At 36.4% G+C, this 25731-nt stretch overlaps 1 protein-coding gene across 5 annotated transcripts in view; it reads left to right on the top strand.

Moving 5' to 3' along the window:
• LOC131797998 (transient receptor potential cation channel subfamily A member 1) overlaps positions 1-25731 on the top strand; it is a 35145-nt gene that overhangs the window by 141 nt on the left and 9273 nt on the right. The window contains exons 2-13 of one of the 5 annotated variants that reach the window (XM_066164416.1): positions 280-487; positions 10997-11105; positions 11973-12148; positions 12723-12839; positions 13279-13387; positions 13617-13714; positions 14303-14350; positions 14980-15113; positions 15813-15861; positions 16247-16438; positions 16691-16777; positions 17341-17426. In XM_066164416.1, coding sequence (XP_066020513.1) covers positions 287-487; positions 10997-11105; positions 11973-12148; positions 12723-12839; positions 13279-13387; positions 13617-13714; positions 14303-14350; positions 14980-15113; positions 15813-15861; positions 16247-16438; positions 16691-16777; positions 17341-17426 — 1406 coding nt within the window. In that variant the 5' untranslated portion in view covers positions 280-286. Of the gene's footprint in view, positions 1-86; positions 488-4468; positions 4888-9455; positions 9697-10996; positions 11106-11972; positions 12149-12722; positions 12840-13278; positions 13388-13616; positions 13715-14302; positions 14351-14979; positions 15114-15812; positions 15862-16246; positions 16439-16690; positions 16778-17340; positions 17427-25731 lie in introns of those variants that run through there. The other 4 variants (XM_059115660.2, XM_059115658.2, XM_059115659.2 and 1 more) reach the window with 4 other exon arrangements.

Here is a 25731-nt window from a genome sequence, read left to right on the forward strand (position 1 = left end):
GCTTTTAAGCGAGTTGTATGAATCTATTTGAATTGATTTCTTTTGACTAGTCATTAATTCAAGGTAAGGGCGGACTGACACGATTTTCTAACAACGGACCCGCAAAATTTGCATTGCTCTATTGTCCTACTGTCGCAGTATTTGTACTTTGAAAATTAACGACCACACGAAGTCGAAATTGGTCAGAACGAAATTCGTCCGCTCGCCTTCACTGGTGTGTTCTTAGTTTTAATGGGAAAATATCGAAACTTGATTCCGAATAATCATCTGCAAAATTAGTTTTGTTATGGAAAGGTGCGAGAGAACCAACAAAAAGATAGCTTCGATTTGGAAAATGGAAAGCCCTATGATGTTGCTTACACCGGAGAGTTCCGCAAATATTGGCCGAGATATGGAAGGAAAAGGCGAATCTCCAGAAGCTAGCCCGCCGATGGAGGTCGGCAGACGAAGGGGCTCCAACTGCCGTCTTCCAAGCTTAGCAACATTGGTGAGAAATTCACTTATTATATAACTACTTTTTGAAAAATCAATGTGAAGAACTCTACAGACGGAGAAGCACGCATTTTAATTGTTGCAAGACTACTCTCTGACGTTCATTCCAATCAGAGATTTGTCAGGAAGCGGATTTATCTTCATTTATCATTTTCGTTGAGTGCTTTGTGTTTTTTTTTTTCTCTGAGCTTGCTCTGCAAAATGCTCATTTAAGTAGTGAAATAAATTAATTTGTGTGAATATTATTTCAGCTACATGTTACGTATGAGGCTCAATGTGCCTAAGTTGCCTCTTTTTTTAAACCCTTTGTGAATGAAAATTCGCAGTGAACGGTCACGTCATAATCGCAATACTACACCATAAAAAAATTGTTTCATGTGTTTTTCCAAAAATCATAAACATCGCATTATGTTTTCTCTTGCCGCAAGGCTTCTCGATCAAAATTCAGCCTAAGTCATTTTCATGATCATACGAGTGAACAGATCTTCGACAATTTTTGGTTTCGTGGCCATTACAACTGGATTAATGACAAGAGGAAACACCTCCGCGGCGAAAAGGACGGAACCTGGCAATTGAAGCAGGAGGGTTTTAAAGAGCTACGATGAGGCCATAATTAAAACTGGCCTCAGTGTTTCGGTGGAAATACATTAAAATTATAACTGAAACATGTAGATTTATCTGTTTTTGCAAGAAGAAGCTTCCTAAGCTGTGTAAAGAAAGAGCAGACAGACCTCAACGGCTGTATTTGAACTTAAAAACAATGTCGCTTTCCGTGCAATTTTTTTTAAAAAGCTACACATTGAAAAAAAGCTTTATGCGATCAAAGAAATATTTAACAAATTTATAAACAGCGGTTCAAAAACCAAAAATAGTATCCATTACATTTGCGCTAATTTGTTAGTGTAAAAGCGGTTTATCGAGAATGTGCACCGGAAATTGGAAGGAAACATGAATGTAGCGAAGATTCAAACAACATTGGCCTACACAGAGAGGTTTGCTTACGCTATGAATTAAATTTTTACTTGAAAGAAGGAAAGTTAACCAATATTCAGTAAAAATTCCTTTAACATGCAAATGCTTTGTTGGTTGCGACATGCATATATGTACTTACATCACTTCGTTCTTTTAATACACGCTGTGAGGAGACAAGATAGAAAGATCCTTTACATAATGACCAATATGAATTTGAAAAGAATCTTATAATCAAGGTAAAGCTGGAAAAATTTTGCAAAAGCAAGGGTTGTTTGATTTAATATCAGGATTTCTTTCAAGGAGAGTTCCTTTACAAAGGACAGGGAATGGTTTGACCAGAAAAAAAATTGCAGTCTCACTACAAGACATTTTTAAATTTAACAGTTTAGCAATCTCGTCTCTTAGACTCGTCCGCTGCTTTTCGAGTCTTGATTTATTGTTTTTTTCGGAACTTTCTCGCACAAGTGACCTTTTAAAGATGATGATTGTCTCCAACCCGATAATCACAGGTTAACTTGAAAAAAAATCATATAAAGACCAAAGCGCAAAAGTTTTCTTAAGAAACCACAGTGACTAAGACTGCCGTCGTTCTTTGTTCTTCAAATCACATGATGAGAACTTCCCAAAATCGTGCCTTGAGTTTTAACGGCTCAAATGGATTCGGGCTCGCCGGAAAAAAAAATACAACCATGTTACAAAGTATTGCAGCTTAACCTTTCTTTTTCCAGATTAGTCAGTGATAAGTTACGGAATTTGTGAACAACTAGTAAGCTAGAAAACTCTTGAAGAAATGGATAAGTCGTTTCGTAGTTGGCCTGGCGCCGTGGTAATTTCGACGATCGGTAATCACCTCGCTCACTAGTCTTTGCAAAAGTCTTATTCACTCAACTTGATCGAACCTTTGTTGATATATTTTGAAGTTACAATTTTAAAATGATACTTAGAGGATTAAAACACATAAATTATTCTCAATCGGTTCAGATTTGTCATTTGATCCCAAAAAACTCTATCAATTTCAACTGGTCTTTTGAGTTCTTTGACCCTTCCACAAAAATTCCTCGCTTAGAATTTTTAGTTATCCGTTCCAGTTGTTAGAGGTGATTTTTCAAGTATAGCTCGGAGATTTTTAAGTGTTATATCAAGACAATACCTTGTGGCTAACAAGTTTGTCTGTTCCTGGATTAAGTTTTCAAATTGAGAGAATAATTTGATTACATGTTATATACTTTACAGACCTAAAGAGGTGAAGGCTGGGTTGTCCCTTATTGAGCTCGAGATACGAGACTCTTACTAAAGTGGATGAGAACGATAAAGTGGACGACTTGGTGGCTCAACGACTACCTCACGTTTTCCTTAAATGATAATTTGGTTTTATCGACTGGGTTGATAATGTTTCAAAGCTGACGTTTCGAGCACTAGCCATTCGCTCTGACGAAGAGCTAACGCGTTGATAAAACCAAATTATCTCGTTATTCTACCCCACCGACGCAGCACTACAGTTTCGTCAAAAACCTTCCCCTTTATTTACTAGGTTCTTTCCGTTTAATTGAAAAATAAATGAAAAAATGAAAAATAAATTAAAACCTTTGATTGAATATAACTTAGAAAAGATAAATATGAAAGGATTTGAGTCCTTTAGTCATGTTTCAAGACTTTTCCAGTTTAGCTATGTCAAATTATTTAAACATTTTGTGACAGATTTTAGAGAGTTCGTTCTAATCTCTTGTCATTCTCGTAAAAAAGGATGAAAAGTTATGAGACTGATGGAAACATAGTCCTATAACGATCAAATTAAAAACAGCATATGTTGTTTTCCACATTTTTAATTCAAGTTATTTGAGAATTCGCTCACACATTGTCCAAATCAAGCTGTTAAGCTACACATGTGGTCCTATTGGAAATTTTGTTTTTCTGACTGTTGGGGTGTATTTCGGTTCAATGGTTGAGTCGTTTCACAGTTCGTAGGTGTATGTTCATATCCTGGCCACTTGCATTGCTTTCATTGTTTATGAATTGTATTTGTGAGTAGAATGTATAATTTGTATTTATTTAGAATAAATATACGACCGACTTAGTGTGGTTTTGGCCAACATCAAAGAAAAAAGGTTAGAGCCGTTGGACTTCGTTTCAATATCACCTGGATATCTTTTCGAGAGAAAAGTGAAATGCACTACACTGATGCTGCAAAAATTGTGTCAAATTCGTTTCATGTAGATTACTTAATTTATCTAATTTACTGCATCGAGATGATATCAGAAACTTCAAGTTATTTCGTTTATTTGTATTCCTAAACCGTGGAATCATGTAAAATAAAGAACTTGACAGAAACTAAACCGTTAACTTGACTGTAAATTTGGAATACGTTATTCCCCCTTGATCCAGCGTAATTTCATAGCTTACCAAAATTTAATTCATCAAATTCGGCAAATAAAATATGGCAGATAAATTAATGCACGAATTAGATCATCTTCACGTAATTCTTACATTTACATGTATCCAAATTGGATCTTTTGTGTGGTTACAATTAGCATGTTTTAGTGGTACCTAGCAAAAGATTTCTACATTCATTTATTAAAAATGTTGAAACACCGTATGGTAAATTTTCCATTTGCTTATCAAATTATCTCCTTTCATGATATTAACTAATTTTTCATATTTTGTGCTTATTTCCCTCGTTTTACGTTTTATTGTAAATGTCAGTTTTTCTTATCCAAGTGGTACACATTCATAAATAAAATCGTGAACTCACAACATTTACTGATTGAATTTTTATTGGCAATTTCATTTCTTTTGGTATTTACATGTAAATCACAAATAGAACTCAAGTTTATTGTCAATCAACTTCGCTGATACAGAAATACAATTTCAAATATTCGTATCATAAAGCAAGGGTAGCCTAATTGAACTCCTTTTCGTAATGGTTATTATTATTGTTATTTTATAAGTCTGATCGACTGGTTTAATTTTGACATATTGCTTTGTTCAATGCGGAGCTTGATTTGAAACACATCAAAATGCACATGAGGTTATATGCATTATTCATACTTCCGAAATTAGTGCATTTTTGTGAGGAGAAATTCACTCCATGATAGAAGATATTGATCGGCAGTTTTCTTTCCGCAAGCGAAGTTCGACTATTTTGTGAGAAGACACGTTGCTTTTACTCGCTCAAGTATTGTCAGACTACACAGACTTCGCGCGAAATGAGCAAGCAGCGTTGAAATCAAGATGCAATCTTCCCTGGGGACGTCTAGCGGTTTGAGGGTCGAATCTTTTTTTCCCGCATCAGAGAACGAAACAGACACTGATAGCGACTCTGGTGCCTTTTCAAACAATCGAAGTCGAAGATCAACAAACGAAGAAGGAAATCGACTCTCTACACCAGAACTTATTCGACACGCGTTCAATCTAGCTGTGATAAAGGTACGATTAACCATAACAAACGAACTGAATCAATCGTTTAAACTCAGTCCATGACGGTGATCTCGAAAGCTATAATTTTAAGTGGTGGTCAACTGATAAAATTTCATTAAATCTCCTTATTTCTTTCAGGTTCTTTCGAAATTTCACATCGAATGAATTTTATTTAAGAGCTAATTTCATATTTTCATCTTTATTCCTGATCTATTCCTGTTGATTTTGAATGCGCACTTAATCAGCGCACCTGCAATAACCTTTTCGTAATAACACAAAATTTTTTGAATCGAAAGACTGGTTAGCGCCCTAATTCTCACATTCCTTACATCAGCACATCATTTTTTAGCACTTTTCATATTATTTATTTATTTTTTGTGAATTTCCCCCTTCATACTTAGCTTATATTCTTCCCATCGTATAATATTGCCGTTATAAAAAGTGACTCTCTGCCAAGGGTTTTCTTCTTAATTTCCGCTATTTCCATTTTAAAGATTAGTGACTCAATACAACAGCCTTTATTTGACAAAATCCGGAAAACTGTGCATTTTCAATAACGTGGGTTCACACATTTTAGTCTTAGCTGTCGTATAATTTATGTGCTAGACCTAAAGCGCACTTAAGAAAAAAAAAAAAAACGAGAACTTAAAAAATTGCTTCTTGTGACTTTGTAAACGACTCTATTGTCTACTTGAAACATAGTCTGTCCCATTTTCATAGAAATTTCATCTGAACCATCTATGGACAATCAATCTCGTTTTACGTTATATATTGTTTAGTACAGGTTACCACCAACTTAGAAAGAACAAGTCCGTTTCACAGATGAATCATAAATGTTTTTTTATTCGTTAGGCGGCAAAAAGCCGTCAGCTGCAAAGCTTACTGTAGTTATTGAGATAAGAAACGTCAAATGCACAATTTTTTATCTGCGCCTCAAAATGCATAAACAACGCATTCAACTTTCAAGATTCTTCAATGAGATCGAATCAACGCTTTTAGAATGCGAAAATTTAAGTGACACATTTCTTAAGGATTGAATCAAAGCAAAAACAGACTGAGACAAATTGTAGCATGCTGTGACGGTGAAAAATCAATTACAGATTCATTGAGCGACAATTTTCGTAATAAAACCTAAGATATAGTTATACGCTTGGAGTGACTTCACAAAATATGCTTAGTATTTTACATTTGTGCGCGCAGTTCCCGCGAAAAGCAAACCGTAATGTGCTGTTTGCTGAAAAAATAAAATTTTAAACCAATCCAAGACTTAAATCTACTGCTGATCCATAGAAACAGCTTTGAAGATATATTTCCAGGGCATAAAATTATCCTCTTTTTTTTATTTCCAGAGGCATAAAGCTATATCCTTTTGTTTTCATTTGATTTCATAAGAGCCATAGAAAATGAATAAAACTCCATAGGGTTTTTAAATATTGCTCCGACTCCCGCTCTGCTTTAAAAAAAAATTTGGCAACTTAAGATCATCTCATAATGTTACATAATAATATTTTTGACGCTCGTAATTTCTCCTTAAAAGATCAGGTTTGGTTTTCCTATTTTCCCTTTAATCTTAGCGGGTCAAATTCAATTTACCAAGGTCATAACAATGCAAGGAAGTGAAAAAAATTGTAATCTGGCATAGTGAAAATACTGTTTCATGAATTTTTTGCTAAAGATATAACGATATCGTTTGGATTATTCATAGGTTACCGAAATTTTCATAATGTATTTAAGAGAAATTTAGAAATATGTATGGCTTTTCTGGTTGGGCGCTTTGTTTCAACGCTATCACTTGAAACAATATTCACTTGCCTGCCAGAAATAATCCGGTTTACAAGTGTTTTAGCTTGAATGATACATTTCTTATCAGCAAAAGCGAAAAGAAAATTTTCCAAAATGGCGGACGATTCTTTACGTACTTTGTGGAAATTTATATTGAGAAGATTCTAGTTTCGTTTGTTTTTCAAACAAACATAAGAAAAAATGCGATAGTTCCTTGAAATATTTTGAAGATATTACGAAAAGTTTTTGATAATTAATGGAAAAATATATTTTAAAGGTGATTTTGCACGTTATTTGTCGACATTAGCGAAAAGTGCGTCTGCATAACATTAATCTTACTTAACGTTATCGTTAGAAATTGAACTTGTTTTAAACACGCGACATATAGTCAAACTCCAATGACACGGTTTTAGCTGTAAGGGAGAAATGCTTGGTGTGAGTGTTCATTCAGGAACACTACTATGGATTTTGCAGCACTTTCATCAAATATCAAGTAGGATCGTTTAAATCTCTTTATAGTTTATAAATAAAGAACTTTAGATTTCTTTGTAATTATCTGAAAAAATGTTATAGATTTCTGCTGTTCCCGTTTCAAGGGAGTTGAAAAAGTGACTAAGAATTTGAACTTTTCCTTTTTATTTGATTTTGCCATTCTTGGTCCAGTTTGGCTATTTCTAGCAAGGTTATGACGTCACGAGTCATGTGACCATAGCGAACCAATTTCATTGGCTGAAATATTTCTTTTTCTCCTTTTCTCTTTTCTTAAACAACGTAAAGAAACGATGAAGATAAATAAATTAATTCATCAAATTCCTTGTTTAAATCTAATCAGTTAACTTATCTGATCAAATGATACCAACTGATGCTGATGAATTGCTAACGAAAAGTGTCGTCAAATAAAATTCAAGCGGGAGTTGAAGCGATCGTGGCAATCGTTGTGCACATGCCCAAACATCTTGGTTCATTTCTTATCCTCTTTCGTGTTTTAGAATTTTCGACACGTCCTCATGTGGCCGTTGACTTTGTTTGGTAAACGTAATTCTTTTGTTTCATCCATTTTACGGCTTCCGACCAACAGGAAAGACGTAAACAGATGTTTTCAAGTTGCGAGCGTGATCAGTGTGGCTGAAAACTATTCGAGTTCACACACTCGTGTACTACCTTGAGCGAACATCAGTGACCTAATAGCATACACTTGTTACAACCCGTTTGATATCAAATATCTGAGTATTTCTTGGATAATATCGTTAATTTTCGATTGTTGAAAAGTACTTTATCATGCTTAGATTCAGTTCGTGATCTTTTATCATTTTCGGTTATCATACAGTCACGTCATATTTAATGTGCCTCTGTTTGAATACTTTTTCAATAGTTTACATTGATGCACGTAAAATGCTTTGGTGGATGTAGTCAAATGATGCTGTTGTTTCGTGGAGGACATGAAATTATGACTTTTTTTAGCGGACACGGCAAACTTTACATTTTATTATAAACCTATAGAGACTTAAACAGGGATGAAACAGAGATTAAACTCTCCTTTTTCGGTTTTTCACAGCTACATGTCCGTAAGCCATCACTGAACTCGAGCGGAAACAAGTGGAATTAAATTGGGGAAAGGATTACTCTTGCCTCATGCGCATCTTTAAAAATATTTTAAAAAGTTTCTACAATTTTATCGGGACTTTGTCAATATTCTATATTATAGTCATTTCGTTTTCCTTTCCATTCTGGGGTTTTCTCCGATGACAGCCTACTTAACGGAGATATAATCTTAATATTGAAAGGCGCTCAAGGCGCCCCGGCAAAAGCGCTTTTAATTTGAAGACAGATGTTGACGGAACTTTTCATGCGCCTTGACAGCTCACTGCATTATTCTAAGACCTGGTTCTTTAATTTGAAACAAAATTATTACGTGGATTTAGTTGTAGGGAGAAAGAGAATGAACAGTTTTTAGAATAAATTTCTTTTGCAACTGACTTTTTTAAAGGAGAATTGATAAAATACTCTCTTCTGAAACCAGTTTCGCTCTGATTTTTATTGTCACTGAAACACTGAGGTACTATCATCCTAAATAAACATAATCACTATTTGGTTGCTTTTGCTGCAATAGCTTTAGGTATACAAGTCAATCCTAAAGTGACAGATTAATTTGTTTGCTAAGAGACGAATGATCACTAAAAACAACTGAAGTTCTTCTATAAATGCTGACGGATTATTGCTTCTATTAAGTATAGTCCAGGAACAGATAATAATTTGTTTCTGGTAGATCATCGCAGATTTGACTTTAAGCTTTGAGGCCGACTTAAATCAATAAAGACGGTGTTTTTCTTTTTCCAAGTAAACCGCTAAAAGCTTGCTATTTACCCACCATTTTTACCAACAATGAGATTTCTGTTGTACTAGCAAGTGTCATAGGTTATGTTTTATTATCGGAACTGAGGTGATCTTTTTTCAAACTAAGGTTCTATTTTCTCCAACTGTGGTCAGATCACGTATAACACTTCAGCAAAAGACATTTCTTTCTTTCAATGGCAAAATAGCTTAGAGACAAAAACTTTATTTTCTAGTATATCAAATTCATTCAGCTCCACTGTTCTGCCAAAAGAAATTTTGATATGCTAATTTTCGTCCGATGCAAGTAGTTAAGAGATGCAAATATGATGTGTGAAAAGTAAATAAGAAAATCTGCCTCTTCTCGATTGGTCATGTTTATGAAAAATGAGCGTGCCTAATTTCCGCACAAAAAAAATTTGACGGGTTTCTCCGAAGAAAACGCTTCTTGCCGGGAGAAAATGTCTAAGCTGCGTACAGCGTAAAACACACACAATCTTTCCTCAAGTGAGCAACACCATTTTCAGATTCGGAATTGAAAGGAAAAGACGAGGATATAAGGGATAAACTACGTGTGAAAAACGAGGAATTAAGATGCTGAATTTAGAAAATGGAACATGCTCGAGAACGCGCACTTCAAGCTACGATGCGAGAAACGCGAGGGAAGAAAACTGGCAGACTTTGGCTCACTTTGTACATTTTCGGGTAATTTAAGGTTTTTTTTTTCATATCTTTGTTACCAGCATATTTGTTAGCAATTTTTATTGGGGACCCTTCAGTTATTCGAAAATCTAGTCTATGTTTACTTTGGATTTTTCGTTCTCTGTCTCTTTAAGGGCTGAAACTATCCTAGAAATGATCACTATTTGTAAAGTGATTTCAGATTAGTGATATAGAGAACAGAATAAAAAAGAAATAAGGCTAACGGACTTGAAAGAAATTTTTCTTCCCGCCTTTGCTTATGGCACAATTAATTGATGTACAACGCGGTTAATTGTGGTAGCTAGGAATGTCAACGGAAAAACGAAAAGTTATCATTCAAAGATTCATTTGATTTTAACATGATGAAAACGAACTTCAGAAAATTTTAACGGAATGATCCAAGACTACTTTGCCGTTAAAGCGGCGGATGAAAATATAAAATATATGTTTTTCCTGTAATTGCTTTACATCCGTTTATTACAAGGAGACTAAATGTTTAGCGGCATATTTTGACATATGTAACAGTAATTTTTAAACACGGGAAGGACTGATGCTTCAGAAATAATTCATCGTCCCTTTTACTAGTATTTTCTCAAAATAACGGCGACAGGTGCTTATAGAAGAAGTCTCGCCGATAAGCTTGTTCGCCATTATTCATCGGTGTGAGGCAGCTGTTGAAAATTAAGCTGGGTGTTTGACGTTTACATAATTATATTTGGAACTGTCAGAAGGGTTGAATATATTCGCTTAGTACTCAGCAATCTCCCGCTGATTTGCTGTAAAGAAGCGTTTAATGGCTAAAAAGGTGATTAAATAAACCAATCTAATTTGGATGAAGGAGACTGAGACATTAAGGTTAAAATGAAAGTCTAAATGACTTTTACCAAATCGCGAATTTCGCGGGAGGTCTACGCTCTCTCACTTCTCGCGATAAACCGGCGGCTTTGTTTTGGTTATTTTCGTTGTATACAGGTTACGCAGAGACATGTTTGAAATATAAATAATGTAGTAGAAATTTACCATTTTTATGAAAAACGACCACTAAAGATTTCCTCTGGCCTCCTTCTTTATCAATCATATGCAAAAGCAAAACCGAGATTTTTTGTTACTCGTGTTTACACACGACACAGGCAGAGTGTGAGTGATTACTTTCACTTTTGGTCAGCTTCTGCTAGTATTTCAGTTGCTTTGTTCCGTTTGGATCTTGTGATTACACGGCCCTGGTTTTCGACATTCAGTCGTAAACCGCCCCATGACTTGTTCCTGCAGAATAAAATTTTTTTTAAAAATTTCAACTTTGCAGGGAAGAATCAATTTACGGTTTAACAATCGAGATCATCATGGCGGGCTTCATAAAGCTGTATTGAATGGGAAGGAGGCTGACGTAGAGCAACTTCTCTCCTCCGGAAAAGGTAACTGAAAAAATTGTAGTCTAAGTTATTGCTTATCTGGATGGGCTGTCGATTTGATCGCGAGAGACAGGTTTGTCAAAGTAATGAGCCAGCTTTGGATGAAAAAGGATCTAGTTAAGGTCGGAGACGAGGTAAATCAATCGCATTGGACTGCGGGTCGAGAAGTTGACGTCGCTGTGATGTGATCTTCAACAAAACACTTGACCTTCAATGTGCCTATCTCCACTGAGGAGCTTAAAAAGGTACCGGCGAACTGCACGGGGAACCTGACAAAATTTTACAATCCCATCCAGGGGAGAAGGGTGGGGGAAGCAATACTCTTACCTGCTGAGTGATGCACATGACTCAGGGGCAGACTACTTTCATGGTTGAATCTTGCAAAAGGTCGAGATACGCTTTGTTTGTAAATTGATAAACTTCAAGTTCTTTGTCAACTTCTTTCCCCTTGGATGTAATTTCCATCGAAAACAATTATAGAATGTAAACTTTATGTTTGCAGAAGTTACATCAATTTGACTGGGAAGCCGATTTTGATGCATTTTGTGTCGTCAAGTGAATAAGTGTTATTGAATCAGGAATTAATAAATGCAATCAATCATAGTATTAACAAGAGCAATTGCTAACCTGCTCTATCATGATAAATTATCATCTCACTGCTAATTTTATTATAAATTACGATTGCCATCTAAACCAGTAAAATGTAATGAACATTTTAAAGAGCAAAAACACACTTCATGCTCTATTTGCTTATTATGTTGCATTGGTTCTTGAATAAAAAACCAACTGATCTAGTCTGGAGAACTCAACACCCGAGAAATAAATTAAGAGAGGTCTTTGCTTCGTTTTTTTGTGTTCATGTTTATGCAGACATAGATGCGCATGACGAGTATGGGAAGACACCACTGCATTGTGCCGTGGGGGCTCAGAAGCTTGATATTGTTCATTGTCTTCTCCGCTACAAACCTGATGTGGATGCTCATGACGACAGAGATGACACAGCGCTACACACTGCAACAAGGACGGGAAACTTTGATATAGTACTGGTGAGTTGCTCTACATCTGAGAGCGTTTTCTAAATTTCAGGCTTCTCTTCTGAAATTGCTAAAAATTGCCGCTGACCTGCAAGGACCATCAGTATCTGGGCAACTGCCCACCCAACCCTTCCCCTTACCCAACATTAACCCTAACTTGTTATCAATTGACTGTTGTTGGGTAAGGGGAGGGGTAGGTGGGCAGTTGCCCAGATACTGATATTGATCCGGATCCCAAGGACCTTTGCTTTACTTGATTTTTGATTCGCAGGTCAAATGAAATTCATTTCATTACAAATTGTGATCAGATTTTTCCACGGGGAAGAAGAACCCTCCAAAATTTCCCTTGCTTCGTAGTTCAGGTGGCATAAGCGCTCAAATAGTTTTTTTTTCTAAGACTTTTTTCTACACTTGCTTAAATTTCGGCCCACCAGCGAGAATTCTTACTTTTCTTGAATTTGACGCGTGGAATTTTGGAAATGAGTTTTTAGATTCAGAGGTCACCGAAAAGCCGGTAAATGCGTTTCTCCACACACACTATGCTGAAAATTTAAATGTTAGATTCTTTCGTTACATGACTATGTAGGCGTTGCTGCGTGAAGGGCACGCCAACCCAAATGCTGTGGGAAATTCCGGATGTAACCCGCTACACATTGCCGCTCATTTGGATCACGTGAACAGCGTCGCCATCTGTAAACTGCTGGTGAGAGACTGCATGTCGTTAAAAAAAGGTCAAGTAAAATTTGGTAACTGGGTTGATTCACCGGGAGATGTACATTAAAATACATAAATGGTTTGGCAGGTAGAAATGTTTTCAATTGTTAGATAGAACCTTGCAAAAACAACAGTTCAAAGACGCGAGACCTTTCATTTTATTTAACTGGAAATTTTCTCGTGAACTTTGATTTCGAGATTAAACCCATTACTTAAGTTGAAACTTATCGAGTAAGTTCAGTACAGTATTGCACCTTGACATCCTTTCTTTGAGTTAGAATTACTTGATTCTTTTCGGTCAGAGGTTTAAGTTCAAGAAATGTGCCTATCACAAACAGCGAGCAAAGAAATGACCTACCTTCCGATCGCGACGCGTAGTCGCATCCATCTTCATTTTATAACCTGTGTGTTTTGTCTGTGTTTTGCAGTTGCAATACAATGCTAAGATACTAGCACGTGACCATAAGAATATGACACCTATTGCGCATGCTGCCTTACACGGCTGTTATGACGTCATGGTCTGCCTCTTCCATTACTGTGAGTAAATCGTATTCTAAAGTAAATCTGCGTTCTTTTACCAGATTCTCTCTCAGCGACGCTTTCGCTGTTGTAAACAAACTCTTGGTTTGTAAGATTTGATGCAATAAATCACCATGATTACAAAGTCACTGCTTTGTGATTGGCAGATAAAAATCGACCAATAATGTTAGTACTTCTTTTTTCAGCGAATGCTTTTTCTCAATTCTCAAAACACTTTTCTTTGCAGCAAAAGGTCAAGGGATTTCACGTGATGATGTTCTCTTGCATGTTGATAACACTGACAGTACATTGCTTCATCTGGCAGTAGAAAGTGGAGTCGCTAAGGTGGGGAGGGAGTATTTTCCTTTGTTGTTGTTTATCCTCTGTAACTTTAATTTTTTATCGATTTAAGTCAGGTTGGGATGAGCAGGTGGGCGAGGTTAGGAGGTTTTTTTTCTTGTTTTATTTTTTTCTTTCTTAAGTAATATTTGTTTATATCTGACAATTCTCTCAGCTTTAATAGATTTATCCATTTAACTCCATCAAACGAGCACTTTGTGTGCTGATCTTATTACTATAATTGGAAAATGATAATTAAAATTTTTATCATAAGTATCATTATTGATGTTATTGTTACTAATTCATAAACAGTACAATTATGTAGAGAATTTTTATCAAATGTTTTATTAATAAATTTTTATTAATAAGTCATCATGTAATAACTGATAACTGAGCACAGAAGAATAGACCATTCCTTTAACAACTTTTTGTGTATTTTATTATTAACCGGCTTACGAAAGAGAGTTTATCAAACCCTGCTACCAACAAACTGTGGTAATTAGCTGAAGTTTTACCCATAATAACGCGCAGATTCTTTAGCTGAAGAGCCAAAGAGCTTCTCAGGCTTTGATAACTCATTTATTTTCACTACAGGTTGTCGAGCTTTGTCTTGAAGAAGGAGCAGGACCAAATGCAGTGAAGGTAAAATTTTATTTACTATAGGTATATTATCAGAATGCTTTTTGAATAAGTGTTGTTGAACGACGGCCAATCGCAATGAAGGTCAGTTAAAAACACAGGCGGCGTTTGAGATTTAAAAGAAGAAAAGTCGTAATTAATTATCAAGGTTTTTGTTGTTACTGTTGGTGCGATACATTCATACTTGATTGTATGGTGGAAATTTCTTATTAGTTCTTTAACTACATGTTTTAACAAATAGATTGCCTGTTGACGTGCGTCTGTTCAGTTATAGATCACAGATTTGTGAAAATTTTGTAAGAATAAAAAAGTGGCACACGAGGCGCAGCTAAATGTTTTACTGATGCTCTTTCCACATTTTGACGTGTTTTATGATCCATTTTATGAACAGAGGCATGGCAACATAGAGACTATTGTTTGATATAAAAAGGAGCAATATGAATAAGTGACTTCATCTACGAGTCTGTCCTCCAATAGATCATCAGTAAAAAACCAATTAAAATGCTGCATAATTCAGCTAATTATACGAAACTGAATAATACCGCACTAGATAACAATAATTCTTATTCAAATAATTTTGATCTGTGCAGAATTTATCTCGACTCTTACTTTGTATATGTTTCTCTATGCAGTCATCTGATGGCAGTACGCCAGTTCATTTAGCTTCCTCATACGGGTACATGGACATCCTTGATATTTTGATGAAGGCTGTGGCATTCATACTGGATCCGCCTCCTGATCAAGATGGAATGTTGCCCATTCACAAGTAAGCACTCTCGCCTTAAGTGTTCGTCAGTCATGCCGTAAGCGTTAGTTCATCCAAATCTGCAAACGATTCTTGGGTGACACACTGATAAATTTATCCCTCGGAGAATGTTTTCTTGATTAGATAGATTGGCAAAAAGACTTTAAGCGTCTTTAGGTACCTGTTACAAATTCACATTACGTTGAATATTTTGGCAGCAGGCGAAGTAGCTACGGGGGGGGGAGGGGAGAGGGGAGAGTGTAAAGGCCTTTTTGAAACAAACGTTTTCGCAGGCTGTGCTGCAATAAAATGCGGAAGTTATCCAGTTACATCCAACATATTTTAACATTGTATTAGATTTAAGTGCAAGTTTAGCACCACCCACCCCTCCTCCTTCCCCCCCCCGTGGGTTTATGATGGCTCAGTGGTAGAGTGGTAAACCCATCAAATTCTATGTTGCGCTGTCCTCACCCTTTTAAGCGAAATAAGAGGCTTGTGCAATTTGATATTCGCGTCTCCGTTTTTAACTTTTATGAAGAAAGTTTTCGTTTTATTATTTGCTTGTTAATGCTGTCAGAACTATGGTCTTTCGTTTAGAGAGATCATAGATTGATTTTTTCGTTTAGAAAACTACATCTCCGCAGCTGAAGTTTTAGTTTGACTCCAGCATATTGTCTGAAAATTATTCGCCATGTAACTTACCTAATTACATTCTCACAGGGCTGCTCAGTCAAACCATTCAGAAGTAATCTCTTACCTCCTCAAGCAGGTACGCTTATTAAGAAAAGCTGCGTTGTTTTCACAGGAAATATTAGCGGAAGTCGCAGTATCACTACTAGATATACCGGGGATTCCTTGATTTGCTTCGTCCTAAGGAGAAAAAAAGGACTGCCTGAACAAATTGTTGTTGACAGAAAATACTATAGCAAAGGCCCCATAAATTACAGTTTATCATATAGCCGTGCTCTCGAACAAGCAGTCAGTATAATTTCATTAAGACGTTGGTTCCATCCTGGGTTTTTGAAGTGGTAGAAGCGCGGGAGAGAAAGCAAGAACAGAGCAGGTTTGGGGGAGGCGTAAGGGAACGATCGCGATCTTGTGGCAGTAACTCCTGTCTTCAGTATATGTAATAATATGTTTTCTTTATTGTGTAGGATATGGATCAAATCAATGCAACAGACCACGAACGCCGAACACCTGTGATGTTAGCGGCACAGTGTAATTGTTTTGAGACCGCCAAAGTTCTTCTTGAACACGGAGCTAATGTGGACGTCAGAGACTCCGAAAATAAAACAGTTTTACACTACGCTATTGGAAGCTCTGATATTGTCAAGGAAATCCTCAAAGTAAGCACTAATTCATCACATTTTAATTACATCTTGGTTTTTCAGTAAATTTTAGGAGATAGAAGTCCTCGAGAGAGGAGTTCTTGAGATGCTTTTTTCCCCCAAGGCTCATGGCCACGTTATAAATCGCATCTTAGGCTACAGTATTCAAATAGGACTGAAGAAATTTAATTAGAGCGGGCACTTTTATCGCCATATTTCTCTAAAATACACTTTGGATAAGTATTCAAAATCAGATATTTGCTTCACCAGGATGTTAAAGCGAGTGCACTCATCCGAGCCAAGGACCGACTTGGAAACACCCCTCTTCACTATGCAGCGTGTAAAGGATGTGTTAAGGTGAGAGATTTGTGGGTAGTTTTGCTGAGGCTATTTATAATTAGAGAAATTTTCAACTGAGGTCCCATCCACTTTAGCCGAAGGAAATTAGAAGACGCAACTGCATGCTTATCATCCCCATTAATCCGGATAGATTGTCCACCAAAAACGACAAATTTTGAAAAGACTGAAATCACATCCTGTGTTTAATCGTTTTGGCGGCAGGTGTGAGTGGAAAAAGTATTATCATTTAATTTAGGTGGATTTGAATTTTTGGTTGTGTTTTCTTTGTGAAATGGGAGACTGGAACAGATTTCTATTCCCAGCACTTCACACGAAATTTTTTTGTCTGATACTTTAGAAGCTTCAGTTACCCCATTAATTCGTTTAATAGGCTTTGTTCCATTTTCCAGTTCTGGCCAATGGCGTACAAATATATTAAAATGTTTTACTAGCATTCATTTAATGACAAAATAGCACTACTTGTGATGTGACTAGGTCGTCACTTAACACTTTGTAGGGAGGGTAAAATGACCAAGCGAAAAACGGAAATGTCATTGATATCTGTTTTTTTTCAAACGCAGGACGCGTCAATCATTTTAATGAAGTACCGAGCGGGAGCTACCATCACAAATGGTTCGGGGGAGACGCCGTTACACATTGCTGCAAGGTACCATAGCTTTGTAGAGCTTATTTTTCCTTCGAGCAAGCGCAATTTTTCATTGAGTGTGGAAAGTAACCCGTGATTGCAATTGGACTGCCTTGGTATTGCTTTATTTTGATACGTAATCGGTCCAGTAATCGCGCGCCATTTTCTCAACCAGTCACATTTAATTCGAATTTTACATATTTCATGAACGTTTTATCCTCACGACACGCAGTGAAAATACCACTTTATCTTCATAAGTAAAGATTACAATGTAACCATAGTAACTTCGTTTATCATCATAGCGAAATAACGAGGATTAACATTTCATTTATTTATAAACCCTACCAAGGTTGAATTGGATCTTTTTTTTTCGGATGGAAACATTTTTTTATGGGAACTTAGCTTATCTATTTGTCAAAAGTCCAGGTAGCTTTCCGGCTGTGTTTCGTACAAAATTCAAAATCCAACACCTTTTTGATTAAATATTAATTCGGCGTAAGAATACGGCATTATCCACCAAAACGTGTAAGGAAAATTATTACTTAAATAAGTCCGGATCTTAATCAGGCTGCTTTTATGACGGAAAATATAAAGAAACCCCTTTCAGTTAAAGGATGATTACGCAATTAATAATATTACTTTTCTGTCCAATCTCGCTGAATGACAGAAACCTTCTACCACGAGAAAGATGGTATTTTAAATTGAAATTATAAAGGCTTAGATTTGAATGAAAGTACATCCACAGAGTTTTGACTCAGTGCTAAATCTTCCAAAACAAATAACCCATTCCTTTTTAAGTCCAGCTGTGCAGTTCTTTGTTTAAGGGACATCCGTTATAATAAAGAAATATTCATATGATGGTGTTCCGCGAAAATTGTTTTTCATCTATCTTCAAGTTCGTATGATGGCAAGCTCTTCTCTAGATTCGAGCGCATCATTTTCAAACTATTCCGATTACGGCCCCAGTTGGCAAACCGTCCGCGAGGAAAGCGTTTCGTTGGCCGTCTTTGGAGCAGTTTTGTCTTTCGTATTATCTTCCCTGAGTATCGCAGGGAGCATCCTGTTGGTTGCAGTCATCTTAAGATTCCCACAGCTTCGTCATGTCCCATCCAATCTACTTCTGATATCACTTGGTGCCTCAGACTTACTAATTGGACTCTTGGCTCAGCCGCTGCTCGGGCTGTGTGCCCTCTCAACAGAAAGTTGTGCATCCATCGTGCCTATCCCTCCAATTTTTCTTCTCTATTTCGGTTCCTTTTTGTTTTACTCGTCCTGCCTGAACTTGACCATGATGACTGTGGACCGATACATCTGCATCGTGGAATCCTTACGATATCAGACCATCGTTACAGAAGGCAAAGTTTGTCTCACCATTTTTATCAGCTGGTCAATTAGTGTTGTATTGCCCGTAACGCATTTATTTCGTTCGTTTATGGTGGTCACAATTTTTCTCCAGATAATCTTTATGTCCTCTCTATTGTTTATCATAATTTTCTGTTATGCAAGGATTTTTTGCATATCTCGACGCCACAAGAGACAAATTTCGGATCAGCTACAGGCTGTAACTCAAGGAACCATAAAGCAAGACTTCAAAAGTGCAAAAACTGTTTTCCTTATGATTGGAGTAGTGTCAGTGAGTTATATACCACTGATTATGATAAAGCTTTTTTTAGCTGCTGGCATTACTAGCGATTATGTTAAAATGATCCATCCTTTTGCCACAGTTTTTTTCCTTCTTAATTCCAGTGTTAATTCATGGATAGTATTTTTCAGATCGAGAAAACTTCGCAGTTTTCCGAAAAGGCTGTTTAAATGTGACTCTTAAAAAGCTTGGCGATATAAAGGTGCACGTTCTTATGTGCAGGTGCTTCGAGAAAGCTACGTTTCGAAAGAGACACCGAGCATTGATTGGTAACGAGCGGACGCTTCAGAGAGTGCAAACGTTTAAGTTCTGAGTCAAAAAAATTATTATTACAACAACATGCCAATCACACAAATATAACAGACAAGGATAAACATAAAATTAAAACTCTTCGAAAGGAAAATGACCTTTTGAAAAGTTGAAAAGACGACTTGGAGATTTAAGAGCAGAATTCAAATCCATCAAGAACAAGATGGTGGAGCAGAATAAAAGCCAAAGCAATGTAGCGTCTGTGTCTTTCCGGACGTGAAAGATGTGCAATTTGTTAGTGATAGTTGAGATGCTTTAGTCCCGTCCAACATTGTACCATGGAGAAACGCTTTTCTAGTTTTGCTCGAAGGTTGGATTAGTTGGGAGCTGGGCATTATAAATATTACTTGTTACGTTGACTTGTAAGCTCAGTTGGTAGAGCATTGCACCGGATTTCATTGAACATTTCCCTTTCAGATTCTGTATTAATCTAGAAATCTAAATTTTAAAGGCTTTAATGTGAATGAAAGTACATTTACAGAGTTTTAACACAATGCTGATCTTCAAAAAAATGACCCATCCCTTCTTAAGTCCAGCAGTGCAGTTTTTTGTTTTATGAACAATAAAAAATTTTCATTGAGTGGTACTTCGGGAATTTTTTTTTTATCTATCTTCAAGTTCGTATGATGGCAAGCTCTTCTCCAGATTCGAGCGCATTATTTTTAAACTATTCCAATTATGGCCCCTGTTGGCAAACCGTCCGTGAGCAAAGCGTTTCGTTTGCCGTCTTTGGAGCAGTTTTGTCTTTCGTATTGCCTTCCCCGAGTATTGTAAGGAGCATCTTGTTGATTACAATTATCTTAAGATTACCACAGCTTCACTGACGCAAAGTGTATCACAGAATGTAATACTGAGGCAAAATGTAATAATCTTAGCAAATATTTGTAAAGTTCGGATATAATGCCCGCTGTAATTGGTTGAAAGAGCTTGTTTCATCAACGTACATTCATTCAATTTTCATCTATTAAACAGACGCCTTACGCAGTTTGTTTTCTACTTTTTATGTAAAATAACTTAGGTGTTTTTATGTGCAACAATTCGGCCGGATTTCACTGAGCATTTCCCTTTCAGATTCTGTATTAAGACTACAAAAATATAAGCAATGGTAGCGAATTCGACCCGACGAACTATTTCAGTTTGCGAACTATTGGTTTTTGAACTTTGATGATTGGAAAGTTTTGACAACTTTGGTCTTATTCAACCGATCAGTTTATTGAACCTATCTTAGCATGTTTTACGAGTGTAAAACAAGCTGACGACACTTTTTTTCGCCTCTGAAATTATAATTTTTTTAGAAACTAAAAAAGAAATGTGAGGGGAATTTGACGGATTCTCTTTCATAAGACAAATATAAAAGCTTTGATTGCGCTCTGTTCTGTTGTAAGGCACCTCGGAAGCGGCTAGAGCACCCTAGAATTGGATAGAAACAATCGACTACCTCTCGTGTTTCCCCCCTACACTTCTTTCGTGCTCTAGCTGCTTCTTTGCTTTCTTTTCAGAGCAAAGGAAAGGCCTGTTTACCTATCAAATGTAATGCTGACACAAAATGTAGTATTGATCGCAAAATGTAATAACAATCGCTGCAAAGGTAATAGTCTCGACGCCAAGTTTAATGCTAATGCAAAATATAATGATACCGCCGCAAAATGTAGTAAACTCTAAGCATTCATCGTATCGTAAAATGTAATAACTAAGTTGAAATGCGTTTAATAATGGGTATTTCATGGCTTGTTGAGCAGTCTCATGATTGATCAGGCTTATGCCCCATTCACACCAAAGCTTAAACATGTTTAAAAGTTGTTTTGTTAAACACAGTTTAATTTTTTTTTTCTTCATAGAAACTATTTAGCCGAATATTTTTTACTTGAATGTAGCACATTGGAAATGCAAGTTAGCAAGTACTTGAATCCAATGGAAAATCAAGTTTTTCAGTTCTCTGTTTATAATTTTCATTCAATGAAAACCAGTTTAACAAAACATGCTTTGCTGGTGTGAATGGGGTATTAGTCCGCTAATCAATCATTTTTCCCATACTTTATTACAACTGAGCATGAATCAGTAAAGGTTAGTGAATAGTTTACTTTTCAACGCAAGATGTCATAACTTTTCTAACCTGTGAGCAGCACTCTATGAAGCGTAGCTTTGAAACAGATTTAGTAATAAATCTGTGGCCTCCAAATACATTATCTACTCGTACCTATAACGTCCGAAAAATATCATGCAAGTTTATTATCTTGTCAAAGTACACCTTAAAAAATTATTTACCACGTGCATCATACTACGCGTAAAGGTTAAAAATAGATACATTATTTACGATTGGTCTATCGGCAACTTATTTGCCCTATCTATTGTTAGCCATTGTTAGACAAAACGGGCAGAAACTGAAAACAAGTCAATATTACTTTCGTTCGCGCAGTGCTGCTCAGTAGTTGATCAACAAAAACGGTTCTCGTGAATAAAGTAGCTTAAAGTAAACTGATTGAAGAATTTCAAAGGCAAAGGCAAAACCTACACCAAATCCTAATTCCGTTTTAAAACTTTTTGAATGAATTGTGTAAGTGTTAGGAGTGAATTTTCTTCAATCCTAACATTTTTTAAGCTTCTTCAGTGTTAACTGGACATTCATTAACACTTTCCCTCAAAACACGCTGTTACTTACATGCCCACACCTTTGTTTGATTGTACTCATTCGAAAAAAAACAGCAAAAAAGCAAAAAGTAAGGAAAGTACTAAGCTCATCACCATGGGAACAGCGAGGGGTAAGGCGCGTAAAAAAAGCAGTCTGGGAAATGAAAAAATACAGTCGAACCTGTACTAAGCCACACCGTATTAAGCGGTCTGTAATCAAGGTCCCAAACTTTTTCCCTTCAAAAAAGTTTGCCGTAGCCCTCTAATCTAGTAATTTTTGACTCCACTTACCGCCCTGTATCACATTTTGTGCTAGCACATCATACGTTAGTAGCAGAATTACATTCTTCATAATTACATTAAGCGTTAGAAAAAAATTTACTATATTTTGTGTTTAAAAGTTATCACATTTCTTTGGTTGCGAATGGTTTATTACGTTTCTCTTCAATATCTTTACTTTTTTAAAATTCATGAGAAAACACGAGAAAAGTCTGAAAATCACCTGCCGAAGGCGAGCCATTCACAAACTTTTCTTGTGTTCTCCCAACATCCCAAGTGGGTTATTATGCGAATAAACCGATGGAAAGTGCGTTCTATTTTCTTCATAACGTAAACTTCAATTTTCTGTGGGATTACCGGAGCGATAAGCGATAGGTTTTTGACCAATCAGGGCAGATGTACCTCTGTTATTTATAATAATATAAATTTTACTGATGTTTGTATGACAAGCAGAATGTTACATGTTCGCAAGTGGATGTGGAATTACCTTTTACGTTGACATAATATCGCTCGCGAATAAGCCAAGTAAACGACTTCATTTATTATGCACCTGTGCTGTTTACTTTGTTACCTATGTCCCAAATTCAATTTTTCAAGTTTTCTTTACCTAACTTTAAACATCATAGTAAATAATCATCATTTTTCTAACAAGTTGGTCAATTATAACTTATTTTTTGAGATACTATAAGCGCCCTGATTGGTCAAAAACTCAGTATCGTTTGGTCTGAATCAGTGGTGCAAACAGAACAGGCTGTTCTTAACAAGGAAAACGCCTTTTTCGCCGTGACGCATGCTTAACTCGCAATGCAGAAAATAAATACTGAAGAATTCAGAACCCCCTGAAACTCCGAGAAAACTGCCTGAAAAAAAATCCATGTTGAACGAGAAAATAAACGAATTTCGCTGAATTAGACAGTTCGTGTGCAAGTCACATTAGAGACAAAAATTGTGTTTGTGAGCACGAAACAAAATTGAAGTGATGATCATGAATCACGTTTGAATGAAAGTTTAATTCACTTATTACGAAATTTAAAAAACTTTAAAATTTAAAAACGTGAGAGTTCACGAAAAGAGAGGGGATTCTTTGGTTTTATCAAACCTCGAAGATGAAATTCGTGTTCACGCGCAGCCATGAAATATCCTCTACAAAATTTTAATTAATAGTACAGCCTAGACTATTAAAAATTCACTTTTAAGTACTGCCTGTCTTTATGAACAATTACCGTTCCGCCATATTGAATCTTGCAACGCAGTTCTTTGTCTTGTTCAGACAAAGATGTTGTTATAGTGGGAACTCTACATATGTGCAACACTTATAACGCGTTTCTTTCAAGGGAGGTGGACATTACATAAACTGATCACACAGGGCGAAAGGTTGTTGTACAGGTTGCTCTATCGTCGAGGCAGTATCATGGAAAACATCTCTCAGGCCAATGACACATTGACATCAATTGATCTCTATCTTTACAAAGGCCCCAGCTGGCAAAACGTCCGTAAGTACAGCGTTCCTCTCGCCCACTTTGGAGCGGTTTTTACTTTAGTTCTGCCTTTCTTGAGTATTTCTGGAAGCATCCTTTTAATGGCAGTCATCTTAAGATTTCCGCAGCTTCGTCATATCCCATCCAATCTACTTCTGATGTCTCTCAGCGCATCAGATCTACTGATTGGACTCTTGGCTCAGCCACTACATGGGCTATGTGCTCTCTCGAAAGAACGTTGTGCATCCATCGTGCCTATCCCTCCAATATTTCTTCTCTATATCGGCTCCTTTTTGTTTCAATCGTCCTGCCTGAACTTAACCATGATGACAGTGGACCGATACATCTGCATCGTGGAATCCTTACGATATCAGACCATCGTTACAGAAACAAGAGTTAACATGGCTATAATTATCACCTGGTCGATAAGTGCCGTAATTCCCTTATTACGTTTTAACCTGTCGTTAATAATTATCTCCAAGATCCTAATGGTCATCTTTCTAGCCTCTGTTTTGCTTATCATAATTTTCTGTTATACAAGGATTTTCTGCATATCTCGACGCCACAAAAGACAAATTACACGTCAGCTACAAGCTGTAACTCAAGGACGCGCTCAACAAGAATTCAAAAGCGCAAATACTATGTTCCTAGTGATCGGAGCTGTGTTAGTGAGTTATATACCATTATTGATGATAAATATTTTATTAACTGCTGGCATTTTTAACTATGTCGTTAAAATAGTTCATCCTTTTGCCGCAACTTTTGTAGTTCTCAATTCCAGTATAAACCCATGGATAATTATCTATAGGTCGCCTAAACTTCACAGATTTCTGAAGAAACTCTTCAAAAGGCATCCTTAGAAAGTTCTGCAAGCGACATACTTGAAAAGTTCTGCGAGCGACATTTGTATATCCACATATAATATCCAAAACGTGTTGAGACCTCAACGCAGTTGTTGAAGAATAAACGAATTTGCTTGTTTAGACAAGAATCACGTTCTTTCTTTTGTTGTAGGAGACTATCAACTTCGCTTCATTGTTCTGATCTAAATCATTTCTCTATCTAATTATCGGGTTGTTTACGTCAGAAGCGAAAAAGAAGTGATTTAGAGTTGGGGTAAATTGTTTCCTTTCAAGTTAGAAAGGCCTTTTGAATGATACAAACCATATAATTTATATATCCAAGCTATACGTTCCCAAAGTAACAATACCTGCTGAAATGGTTTACTCCGATGTAATCCCTAAGATTTGTCATAATGAACGAGATCACAAACCCTAAAAAGGATAGGAAAAATTACCAAATTATATCTCCCATTAAATTGTTACCTTGAATCTTGGCAGCAGTTTTTATGACTAAACCTGTTCGCAAAAAAAAAAAAAGAAAAGAAAAACACATGAAATCATTATAATATCCTGAGGAAATTCTAAGAGAAAAACTTTCAATAATGATTCACAGAATAAGGAACCAAAATTTAAGTTTATTTTTATCAATACACCGAAAAAACGGTCAGAATGAAGCTTTTAACAATAATTATGTCTCTACGGATGTTAATAGTACGTACTCGCTAATCACTTGCGAGCTGACCAATCATGCAGTGCGTGCGCAATGCACTGTTCACCTGTTTGTTATACAGCTGCATATTAATACTTGATACCGTAAAAGCTTTTATAAATATCTCGAAAACCCTCTTCGTCTCTTTAGTTTACTGATAAAATATATTTTCAAGGAAATAGAGAGCAAAACACAAGGTGCGGCCAAAAGAAGCCTGGTTCACTTGTAATACACTCTCAACCTAAACTTTATACCTCAATACTTCCTCAAAATCCCTAAAAATAATAATCCCTAAAGTATCCGAAAGTTTGTGAGAGGGTCAACTATGGTTTGATTTAACTCAGCCATACCACAAAGAAAAACGGTTCTTGTGAATAAAGTAGCTTAAAGTAAACTGATTGAAGAATTTCAAAGGCAAAGGCAAAACCTACAGCAAATC

Source organism: Pocillopora verrucosa, chromosome 3, assembly GCF_036669915.1.
Source record: "Pocillopora verrucosa isolate sample1 chromosome 3, ASM3666991v2, whole genome shotgun sequence".
NCBI classification, from domain to species: Eukaryota; Metazoa; Cnidaria; class Anthozoa; order Scleractinia; family Pocilloporidae; genus Pocillopora; species Pocillopora verrucosa.